The sequence below is a fragment of the Poecilia latipinna genome, unplaced genomic scaffold (assembly GCF_001443285.1).
Source record: "Poecilia latipinna isolate Pla-1442-1.1 unplaced genomic scaffold, P_latipinna-1.0 Scaffold1501, whole genome shotgun sequence".
NCBI classification, from domain to species: Eukaryota; Metazoa; Chordata; class Actinopteri; order Cyprinodontiformes; family Poeciliidae; genus Poecilia; species Poecilia latipinna.
Window position 1 is genome coordinate 221,091 of NW_015114117.1, and position 12,220 is coordinate 233,310.

Here is a 12,220-nt window from a genome sequence, read left to right on the forward strand (position 1 = left end):
TTTTTTTTTTTTTTTTTTTGCAAGGATTACCTTCAGCGGGTGAGGGCAGAGCTGGAGTACCCGGCTGGGAATAGCAAAGGAACATCTGCTGGTCGAGACTCCGCAAAGCGTGGTAGGTGGGATGGGTGTGCTGCTGGACAAAGATGTGACCAGCTGACACAATGTTGACTACAATCACTTCAACCGTCACTCCACTAGGCAGGAGGAGCTGTGGAAAAACATCATGGTAAAAAAAGAGTCAACTCCTCCACACCAACTCCCAAAGTTTTCAATTCCTGTAAGTATTCCAAAAACAGCAGCAGTAAGGAATCTCAGTCTTACCCAAGAGGTTATGGGAAGTGATGGCAACGTGAGTGGAGGTGCATATAGATTTGTCAAGTCCAGATCTTTAAATTTCTTGCCGATAAATGACAGTGCCTTATCAACCTGCTGCTGCAAACCTGGAGAGAAATTAAGCACAATTTCCATTAAAGTAGACCAACCCGATAGTAGAATGATAGCCAACTTAGTCATATACTTCATTTAGCAAACTTAAAAATTCCCACTTTATGACAAAAGATTCTGCCTAAAAAGATGAAGGGCATTTTCTCCAGACTCACCTTCAATGTGGCAGATTTGGAAATCCTGTGTGTAAGGCAAAGTGGAAATGTAGATTTTTGCACCAGAGTTCTGCTTCAGGAAACTGACATATCTCCCTTGTTTCCCAATCAATCGTCCTACAAGATGCTGACACAAGAAAGCAAATGGGACAAGAGGACATCTTAGAAAATGAGGGGGAAAAAAATCCAGACACCCTTATGGAGTGTCATTCAGGGGGAAAAGTTCGACCAATTCCAAGGGCTGTGTCTGCATGAAATGGTTTGTTGTTGTGTTTTAGTACATCTCAAACCAACTGGACTTTCCAGGCAAACAGACTAGAGTTCGATTAAAGCAGTCTAAACAGGGCTGGTGTGAAAATATTTACCAAGATATTCAGAAATTCAACTTGTCCCTGTTCCTTTTACCACATGTAACAGATGAGTCAGTCAGCAGCAGTCCTGACCCCCCCGACCCCCACATCAACCTAATGCCTCCTCTCAGTCCCTGTGAACAAGCTGACCAGTCCTGTGTTCAATGACATGTCAGTTAGCATCATTCCAGGAAGTTTATGGGGATTTCGATCCCTCTTTGCTCTTTTTACAAATACACACCACAACTGAAATATTACTGACAGAAATAAAAAAATTAAAAAAATCTTTATAATGATAATAAAAATAATCATTTTTATTGGAGGCTGGGTGGCTTGAATAGCGCGTATCCTACCTTAGCTTACAGGTAAGTTGCAGATAAATCTGCCATTTTTCTCCCAGCATGTCCCTCTTTATTCTCCTAAATGAATTTCACAAAATGAAACTACATGCCGTTTTCTGATGATCTTGATTGCTTCATGGATATTTCGTACATATCCCTGTTACAGTTGCTGGTGTGTAGAGAGCTTTGCCTGAACTAAAACTGATTAAAAAAACTATTTGAGGTCCAACATGTCAATAGACTTTGGAGGAGCATGCAGCACCCCTTTAGTAAATTATTTATATCTTTGTACAGTTCAAACCATTTAGTATATCTACATATTTATTGTTGAAATTGCAGCGCAGGCAGAGCCAGGCAATGTATGTATGTAACTTTTATAAAATATGTTTCTTACATATTTGGTAAAACTGTCACTATGTCATGGCCTTTTATGAGACAATCAGTGAAGAGATCAAGCGTCTCCTCCCTGTGCCCTGCTCCCAACCAGTCATAGCCAGGAGGAAAATCTTGGCGCTGCCCATCAACCGTGTGTACACGCTGCTCAATGTGCCAACGGCGGAGAAGCCGTTTTGGACATTTATCAAAAGTGCTTTTGCACATATTCGGCAATGTGTAAAAAATGTTTTAAAACTAAGTTTTTTTGTGATTTGGGTCGCTTTTTTTTGTTGTTGCAAGTTTTAATCTAAATTGAGGAACAAAAATTGTTCCCAGAATTTAAACTTTTAAACAGAATGCAGCAATCTTTTATTCCAACACATTCATACAATATTTGTCTCATGTTTCTAACCCTTCTAACAAAACTGCTTCAAGTGAGTTCATTATTTATGACAAAGGTTCCTTGTTCTCATTGATGTTCATTTGATATTCAAACTAAATATTCCTATTGTTAAAATGCTCAGATAAGGTCATTTTGATCCAAATATAAAAATAACTTGTATTTGTAAGTGCATTTGAGTATCAGACAATAAATTCCTATATTAAGAGAAAAATACTGCACAATTGCACAAAAGAATTAGGTTATGCACACACACACACACATCAAGGCAGCATCAATGAAGACAGTAGAGGTCATGTGTTTTAGGCATCACTGGTTGCTTTGACTAACCTTTGGGACCTCAATCTCCCAGATGACGAGTTCTGAGGTAGATGATGTAGAGTTGTTGCCCTGGTTCTCACACAAACTCATGGTGCAGCCGCTGTCCACAGAATCCATGCTGTTTACATCAGAACCTACAGACAGACGGAGCCATCACTCTTCATTCCCAGAAACATCAAGAGCAGGATGCAATGTTGAGCTTTTGCTAATATAGATACATGCATAACTTACCTTATCATTATGAAAGCCATCAATAACAATTAGGATGACATATAAATAAACTTTTGTAACTAGGTCTTAATATAATCAGGTTTGCTTAAAGGAGTTAAGGACATATGATTTCAAGAACGGAATAACAGAATTTGACTACTAAAAGGGAATTCACTGTACAATATGAAACCTTGCTTGTCTTTTTAAGTTGATTATTTAGTTTCAAGACCAGCTAGCAGTTTTTTCACGTTTTACACCGACCTCAACATCGAAAACCAGTAGGGATGCACAATATATCAGCACAAACAGTAGTGTCAGTCCATCTCAGTCGTTTTTAAACCTAATTAATAACACTGACCTTAATTATCATTGTATTAAGAGGCAGGTTTTCAGGTCTAGACATAGCTGTTCACATATTGTAAACATAGCCATAATTCCTTACTAAAAAAAATACATCTCTGCAGGTTTCTACAGAGATGTAAGAGAAATTTTACATTTAAAAACAAGCCATGAGAGATTGCAACATGTTTTTGAGGTAGACAGTCTTGGACGGTATTCGATGTCTTTTAGCTGTGATGGTACAAGGTGTTGTGTTCTATTTGCAGAAGTACCTGGAATCACCTGGCGATTCCTTTTTATCATCAATTTTATTCTGTTTATACTTAAAATGCATGTTTAAGAAAACAGAAGTTTTCACTAAAAATTTCAGAAGTAATGATGTGCAAATAAAACTAATAAATAATCATGTCTCACCTCCAGACTGATCTGTGTCCAACTCGCATGTCCCGTGAGCTCCGTTCCTCAGGTCGTCCCCGTTAACTTTCTTTATGCCACATGCAGCATCAGAATTCCCTTCAGCCTCCTTTGTGATGCTCCCAGCTGCAGACTGAGGTGGTACAGTTTCATTTGCTGATGAGTCTGTAATCTTTAAAACACCTGCTGGATTCTCCAGGGTGCTGCTCTGCAGGTCCTCGCTGCTGTTCCCTTCCTCAGAGTGGTATGTGCTGCAGGCCGAGTCTTCAGTCAGCACTGCAGCATCGTCACATTTATGTTTGTTAAGTAGCGTTTCCCTTTGGTGTGGTAGTGTTGGCCAGGCTGCATTCTGTGCGCTGTTGGTTTTCAGAATCCTGGTTTCAACCCACACTGGAGTCACTGAGCCGCCTTTTGGCACTCCCTGGACTTCCTTCTCTGCATGCTCATGGTTTCCCTGTGAGGGAACATCAGCAGGAAAGTCTTCCGTTATTGGATCAAGTTGTGAGGATCGAGTGCCACCGGCCAGAGTAACACTCATGTTGGAGGGTTTAGTGTTTGCTGCAACCTCACAGCTGCTGGTCCCAAGAACTTCTTGCGTGGCTGCAGAGAGGACCTCAGTAATGAGTCCAGCTGCCAGTAGCTCCAGATCACTCATTTCTTGAGGGTTTTCCTTAAAATGCACATCCACTGAGGTATCTAACGAGGTGGATGTACCCTGGACTGTGGAGGAAAGGATGGTAGGTGTGCTGGTGAGGATACATTTGTGTAAATCCTGTATTGAAAGGGCATTTTCTAGAGAGTCTCCATCTGATGACGCCATCCTGTGTGTTTCCGTCGATGTGAATAAGCAGACGGCCTCCTCTTGTGCAGTTACAGCGCTGTGATGCGTTGCAACTTCACCCTCTGGCTCTGGCCGCTCCGCATCCGAAAGATTTATTGCCATGGGGGAAAATCTGGCGTCTTTGGGGTCATTGGACAACAAAACAACTTCCTCTACCGAGTCTTCTGGAAGAGGATCCAACTCTGTGGCTGGACATTTCTCCAACTCATCGATAAAGTCAGGGGTCGAGTCACACTCTGGGCCTTTGAGGGGTTTCACCAATTCCTCTACCAAATCACTGTCTCTAAATGTTGGTGCAACTATATTTGATGGTCGGTCAGCTTCCTTATGTAGCGTTCTGCCGCAAAAATGAACATCATTGCACGTTTGTTCCAGTAAAGATATTGCTTCAAGATCTTGGGGAGGCGTCGGGGAAATAATTTCATTCTCTGTGTTCTCGTTGCTGTGATTTGTGAAGGCTGGGCTTTCCTCTTCATATAGCAAACCGTTGTTGCAATCTTGATGAGAGTCTTTAAATCTCACAGAAGTTGAAGAGACCTCGGGGCTTTTCTGTCCGATGGGTCGCTCTTTCTTCCTCGAGGTGTACCACCACCAGCCAATAAGCACAAGCACTCCGGGCATCGTGTAGGAAACAACAGACCGAAACCGAACTGGCATTTCGATGAGACACCAAACGCTACACCTGAAATTAACACACACAAACGTTTGACCGGTATTAGCAACGTTTTGAAATGATTTGCTTTTGAACTAAGAATGAAAGAAAGCAAAAGAAAAAAACAATTCCATTTCGTGTGGTTGGTAAATGCATCAAAAAGCAGGATGTTTAATGCAACAACAAAACAAACCAAAGTAAGGGATATTTCTTTTGACATAAGGAAGGGAATAACCTTAACAGTTCATGATGAGTTGCCAATGTTGACAAATTCAGGGCATCATCACTGATATTTCAGCAAAAAACAGTTTATTTTGCACAGCTAATTTTGACTTTTTTCTGTAACTTCTACCGGAAAGCAGGTTACACTCTGGAGATAGACATCTGGACAGCATGTCTGTCGTTAATAAAATAATTTACGTGTGTGTGTGTGTATCTGTCCCCTGGATGTATTGCTACACTAATTTTAACAATTTGATTAATGTTAAAAGTTCTACACTTTTCCAGACTCAACTTTTCAGAGTTCCAAATCTCTTGTCATAAACAAAATATAAATAATTAAAGTTCACTGGCAATTAAATGTCAAACACTTCTACAGAAGACACACTTCAAAAATGCCTTCTGCAAAATCTAGAAACTGGAAACAAGGACCAGTGAAGAAATAAAAGGAAAAATAATGTCAAGAGGAAAGTTAGGGAATTAAAAAAGGGATAAAGGACAAAAGGATGACAGACTAAATGGTCTAGAAAGGAAAACATTATGGAAGAAAAGAAGGAAAGGACACAAGCTAAGAAATACGGTCAAGGGAGCGAGGTAGGACACAAGGAAACAACAAAGGAAGAAATTATATTAGTAGTAGACAAACAAGAGATGAAAGGGATGAAATGAAAGAAAACAAAACAGAAAGATCAGACACACCTACAAGTAAAAAAAATCAAATACACAAGGAAGGGAAGGAGCAAATTACAAGGGCACAGAGGTCACAAACAGAGGAAAGAATAGTCTGGAAATACAAATACTTTACAGTTTTATTGGCTTTTTCCATACCTGAAAAATAATAAAATCAAATTTCATACTTTTCCAGACTTTATTGCCCACTGATTACAATTTGCAGGTGTAAAATAAATACGTGTGAAGGGCACCAAAACTAGTTCAAGCCAGAGGGTCCGATCCCCCCAGAACCGCCTTAGTGCATCTTATCAGTCTATCCTTTTCTACTCTGATCCAACTGCAATAAAATACAGCTTAAATGATTTCATTAATTTAAGAAGTGGTTTAATCTCGACTGGTATATATGTCTGATTGCTGGTGGGCTTTTAAATATTCCACCAGCGTAAGCCCTTACTGTAGAGGGAGATCCTGTTCATAGAGCCAGGACAAAGTAGCCCATTTGGAGGCCACTGTCCTGCTCTGGTACAGTCACAATGCAATGAGTACTACCGCATTGTATCCGTTAAGGGAACACGCAATTCCAATTCATTGAAAATTAGCCTGTACGATTTGACCTTCCCACCGTACAACCAGACGACACATCCCACAAGTTGAGCTAAGCAAAGGGCACGTGTGAGCTGCACGCGGGTTAGCGACTGTCCCGAACAGGCCTCATAGCCGCCAGTTAGCTCATAGCCGCCAAAGCTAGCCCGATAGCAGACGACATCCAGCGGCTGCCTCAGACAATTAGTACGTCGTCAGATGGAGCCTCTGCGAATATTACTAAGATATGCCTGAAGATATGCCTTAAGTGCACAGCACAATGTCCGGTTATTTAACTCTCGTAACAGGGACGCAGCAAAAGCGCACTGCTGACAACCAAGGGAAGCGTGAAAGTTGGTTGTTCAATGACATTGCTCTTATTTTACTACAGAGTTTACTTTGTGTAGCTTGCAGGACTCCCAGGGAGCATCAGAGGACATTCTTTATGTTAGCGTTCTCTGCTTTCAAAGCAATAACAATGTCAAATGCACAGAACGTTCAAAGATCCGTCCAAAAATGTACCCGTCTCCTTTACTTACAGTAGTTTAAGGTCCCCAATGCTGCCACGCTAGGAACAATGCTGTTTGAATATTTTCAATCGCTTTACTGATCTCCTCCCCACGTGTTTAACCGATCTGCCTCAATCTGTAAAAACAGTGCAAACAGCTGTTCAAATCTCGCGACACTCGATTATGTACTCTCGCGTCAAGCGAGACCGCATTTTCCACTGAAATTATACTTTAATATATATATATATATATATATATATATAGGAAAAATAATATGGGACAAAACCTCTAAATAACAGATAACCCTTTGTCTGGTTTTATTATTATTATTATTATTATTATTATTATTATTATTATTATTATTATTATTGAATGATATGGTCTACTGCTTGTCTGAAATAAGACTTGTTGAGGTTACTATCAACAATTGATAACAAAACACATTTGAACAGTCAAATATATCAATACAGTTTTACTTTTGAGCAGCCCCCCCCAGTGAAGTGTGTAGTCAAAGTGAGCTAGAGGTTATTTATTTATTTATTTATTTATTTATTTATTTATTATTTTGCGACAGACACAGTTTGCACTGTAAATATAGTCAAATTTTCAAGATGGCATTTTTTTTATTGTTTTATTATTTGTCAAAAAACAAATACACATTTAATTAAATTTAACAGTGTTAAGGGTAATTCCTCCTGCAATTCGGCTAATTAAAGACATGATTACATATTCGGCTATGACTCAAAAAATGATGATGAATGGCTGTGACTTTACAAACAAAAAATGTAACAAAAAATTCATAAGGAACACTCTGGTGTTATTTGACCAATTTTTGTCGTACAGTAGGGAAAGAAACAAAATTAATTTATAAAAAGGAAAATAATTAAAAGAATGAATGGTATAAAAAGGGTTTATATGTAAAAATAGATAAGACAAATATAATAAAAGATGACGAGAACGTTGAAATATTAGCAAGAACATTAAAATTCATGGTTCAAATATTAGTAAAGAGAAAATATAAAACTTAAACACAAAGATTTATCACAGAGTGACGAAGAAACAATTTGTGAAATGTAGAGTTTACAAAGGAGTAGAAATGGGAGGAATGCCTTTAGATTTGAGAATAACAAAATTAAATAAATTATTGGTTAGATAATTTATTTATTTAATTAAGCTGGGTCGTCCAACATGGGGAATTTTAAATCCATGCAGAGAAAAAGGAAATGAAATGAGAAGTTTTGGATGGATAATTCAAACCAAAAATACTTTACTGACCCAAAAGCGAAATTAAATGTTGTTGTAACTCAGTAACTAAGATTCTTCAGAGTTATTGTATATAATGTTGGCTGTTGGCAGGGAAGATCTCTTGTAGCAGTCTGTATTACAGCAAACCTGAAGAAGCCTCTGACTGAAGACACTTTGTTTTCTCAAGACTCAAAGAGGATGGTCAGGGTTGTTAATTTTTCTTGGTTTTAAGAATCCTTCTTTGCATCATCGTCTTCAAAGATTAAAAAGAAAATGAAAGATTTTCAAATTAATTGTTTAAAAATGAGTCAAACTACACTAGTATTATACCAGTTATCCCACCCTTGATTTTACCAGAAGCAATAGAATATAAAAAGTATCAATCTTATATCATAGACAATTATTCAGTGCAACTATATGTAAACTATTATTGTCAATATACTCACATCTATACAGATGCAGCAAAAACAATACCCCCCCCCCAACCAGGAATAGCATTTGTAGAAGCAGAATTTAATTTAAAAATAGGAAAACAAATCACAGATGGATTATCAGTACATACAGGAGAAATGTTGGCAATATTATTAACTATGCAATGGATAGAAGACATGAAACCATTAAAAACAACAATTTCCTCAGATTTAAATTCTGCATTATTAGGTTTAAAATACAGTCAATCAGATAGTAGGACAGACATTTTATTAGAAATATTACATACATTATTTAGAATACACAATATGGATTTAACAGAAACATTCTTTATGCTAAGAAAGAATGTGGGTACAAACACATGCTGGAGTTAAAGGGAATTAGATTGCAGATAAAATAACAAAGAGGGCTATTCAAAATCTTATTAGTTTTATAGTAAAAACAAGTAATTCTGAGGGAAAGAGTAACATTAAACAAAAACCGATGAAAGAATGGCAGATGAAGAAAAAACAAGATTTGACAAGATTCAAAATATAGCAGGAGAAAGAAGAATTGGACGAAGAAAGAAAGAGTGATGGCAAGAGAGATTTAGACATACAGGACTTAATTATACTGAGACTGGTAAATGTGATCACTGTGAAAAATATGAAGTAATAGAGCATGTTATATTAGAATGACATAACTATGAAAAAGAGAGAAGATGTGTGAAGAGAGAGTTTGAAAATATAAAGGACAAAGTTAGTTTAGTATTGAAGAACTTAGTAGTAAGCATATACAAATCATTATTCGATTTTTAAATAAAACGGAATTGTTTAATAAAAGTTGACCATATGTAGTAGGTATGTATGTGTGAATGTGTGTACATATGCAGACAGACAGACAGACCGATAGATAGATAGATAGATAGATAGATAGATAGATAGATAGATAGATAGATAGATAGATAGATAGATAGATAGATAGATAGATAGATAGATAGATAGATCTTGAACCATACTCCATACCAGTAGGTGGCAGTAATGCTACTTCACGTTTTCTGCCAACCGCCAATAAAAAGCAAGAAGAAGAAGAAGAAGAAGAAGAAGAAGGAAGAAAAAGAAAGAGAAAGAAAGAAATAACCTGAAATAAAAACATTCATCGTTTTAGTACTGGCATTACTTCCTCTGTCTCTTATCCTGTGTAAGTGGGGGTATTTGCACGCTGGACCCCAACATTTAGAAAACACGTTCGTGTCAAGCCTACGGAGTCGTCAGAACAACCAGGAGTGTTGAAGACCACATTTGTTAAGGTTAGTGTATGTGTACTATCATTTCTGACGACACTAGTTTATTATTGTTAACCACCATACTTTAAGCTGATAATTTCGTTTCTGTTTTATATAATCTTGTCAACAGCTTAAAGGACACCTTACAACTTACATTCTGTACAATTTAACTAACGTTCACATTTATTTTGGTGGCAACAGTTCTTAAAGTTTTCCTCCCTCAGTAAGCCAGAGTACAAAAAGAATAGGCACATAATGTAATGTTACAAAGTAGCTGAGCTTTACAGATTTCTTAAGCGTTTCTTTTGTCACGCTTAAATGTTTCAGATCATGAGTATTAATAATAACCAATAATGATGTAAATAGTAACATGTAGAAAATCGTGAGTAATTGTGCTCAGATTAGCATAAGCATTAGCTCATACGTTGCCGAAATCTAAGAATCTAATGTTTACATTCCCTGAATGTAAACATTAGATTCTATTTCTTTAAAAGGAAAATTAATCTACTCAAGTAAGAGCAATAGTTCATACTACTCAAGTAAAACTAAAAACTACAGTGCAGTAAAACGACATCTACCCCTTTGCTATACCTTCAATACTTCAGTATAAACTACACATTTTGCCCCACCCAAAAAAAGTTTTCTTTTGGGGAAAAAAAACTTTTTTTGTTACCAAAATATTTTTTCAAGTAAATTTAAACAGTACTACCCACCTCTGAACACCAGCAAAAATAAAGTTAGTAGCTATTCTTGCTAACAAGCTTAACGTGATATATTAGCATGGATTAAAGAGTCATCCATCACCAAATTAATCTTGGAAAATGTCTATGTGAAGCTGATGTTTATGTCTCTATGACGTTATCATATGTTTGTTGTTGTCAGGTGTGAGAACAGTGAAGACAGAGGGTCGTTGGGACATCATGAGGCAGCTTAAAGGCAAACCTAAGAAAGAGACATCAAAGGACAAGAAGGAGCGGAAGCAGGCTATGCAGGAAGCCCGACAGCAGGTGGCCACAGTGGTGGTGCCTACAATCACTGTGGTGGTTCTACTCATCGTTGTGTTTGTCTATGTGGCAACCAGGCCAGGTGCTATGGAATGAACGTTATTGTTGTTCAGCAATATTACAATGGAAAAAACCAAGGACTCCCTCCTTGATGTGAGAGCATTTCCACCATTTGTCTTAATGAAAGCGTCCAAAGAATCCCTGTCCAGGATTTAAGCAGCTAAAAGAAGAATGTCGTACCTTCGTGCCTTTAAAGATAAATGTGGTCAACATTGACTGAAACCCGTCTTTTAGATATTGATTTGTCTTTATGTCCTGGAATATAACTCAACACGCTTTATACCAAAGAATGTCTGTACACAGATAATGTCTGTCTACACAGATGGTGTCAAAGAATGACTCTTTAGATTGTGCCTTTGAGTTATTCAAAATGGATTTAATGAATGATCCTACTCTGGTTTTCTGAATGTTGGTAGGCCCAACCAGTCCATTAGATGAAATGGACTGGTTGGCTAATTTCTTACCAGTCCAGATTGATGAAACCCAGTTTTTACACTTCACATTTTCTGCTTAACATATAAAACTAAATCTACATTTTATATAAATCAATTATTACAAATGTGTAGTTTTATTATGATGCCTTAACTGATGTCAGACTGCTGCACTTAACATCAGTAATTGTTAAAAGGCAAGCATTTCATGCAAACGCTAAACTCCAGCATAACTTTTATGGAGTTTAAAGAAACAATCATATAGGAGGTATTCGGTGCTGTAGATGTGGATTACAGTCAAAAACACTAAGTCAAGTTGCTGGGAATAATTTGAGGGATGAGGATTTTCCAATTTTTAACACAACGAAGTGTTATATTGCTAAAAGACTAATCTAAACTGAAGCAATTCTAACTAATGGAGTATCTATTTTTGCAATAAAATAAAGAGAAACATGCAATTTAACCAGTCTTATGAGTTTGTATTCTTGTTAAACTAGCAGAAAGCAAAATAAACACTGATCACATAGTTACAACAGTATAATAAAAACTTTTCACACCTAGAGCAGCCTCCCAAAAGCTGGAAATGAATTGAATCCAAGGTAACATATGTATGATAATTTTCAAAGCATTTCCTCTCTTGACCATTGAATTGAGTTTTAAAATCAGTGGTGCTAAGCCAAAGCATAATTAGATTATAGAACACTTTTAAGTGAAACTATATTTTAAAATGAATCACTTTGGATTAAGTGGCTTTTCCATTCTGCATAAGACCAACTTGCTGTCTTCCTCTGATGTCATGATTCACTCATCCTCACCGCTGGATGACATAAATGTTGTGGTAAGTATGTTTAAAAAAATACAGCAGTCAAACCACATAAACCCTCCCCCCCCAAAAAAAAAAAAAAAAAATTAAAATTTTAATGAAATTTTTTTTAGGCTAACAGTTATTTCCCGGGCCCGCCA

The 12,220-nt window shown here is 37.2% G+C and overlaps 1 protein-coding gene across 1 annotated transcript in view; it reads right to left on the bottom strand.

Annotated features, from left to right (window-relative positions):
* The window catches only part of akap1b (A kinase (PRKA) anchor protein 1b), a 17,807-nt gene extending 10,797 nt beyond the window's left edge, over positions 1-7,010 (bottom strand). The window contains exons 1-6 of the mRNA XM_015057949.1: positions 6,855-7,010; positions 3,350-4,872; positions 2,396-2,520; positions 600-726; positions 322-440; positions 31-208 (exon numbers count right to left, since the gene is read on the bottom strand). Of these exons, the coding sequence (XP_014913435.1) occupies positions 31-208; positions 322-440; positions 600-726; positions 2,396-2,520; positions 3,350-4,847 (2,047 nt within the window). The 5' untranslated portion in view covers positions 4,848-4,872; positions 6,855-7,010. The remainder of the gene's footprint in view (positions 1-30; positions 209-321; positions 441-599; positions 727-2,395; positions 2,521-3,349; positions 4,873-6,854) is intronic.
* Between the last annotated feature and the right edge of the window lie 5,210 nt (positions 7,011-12,220).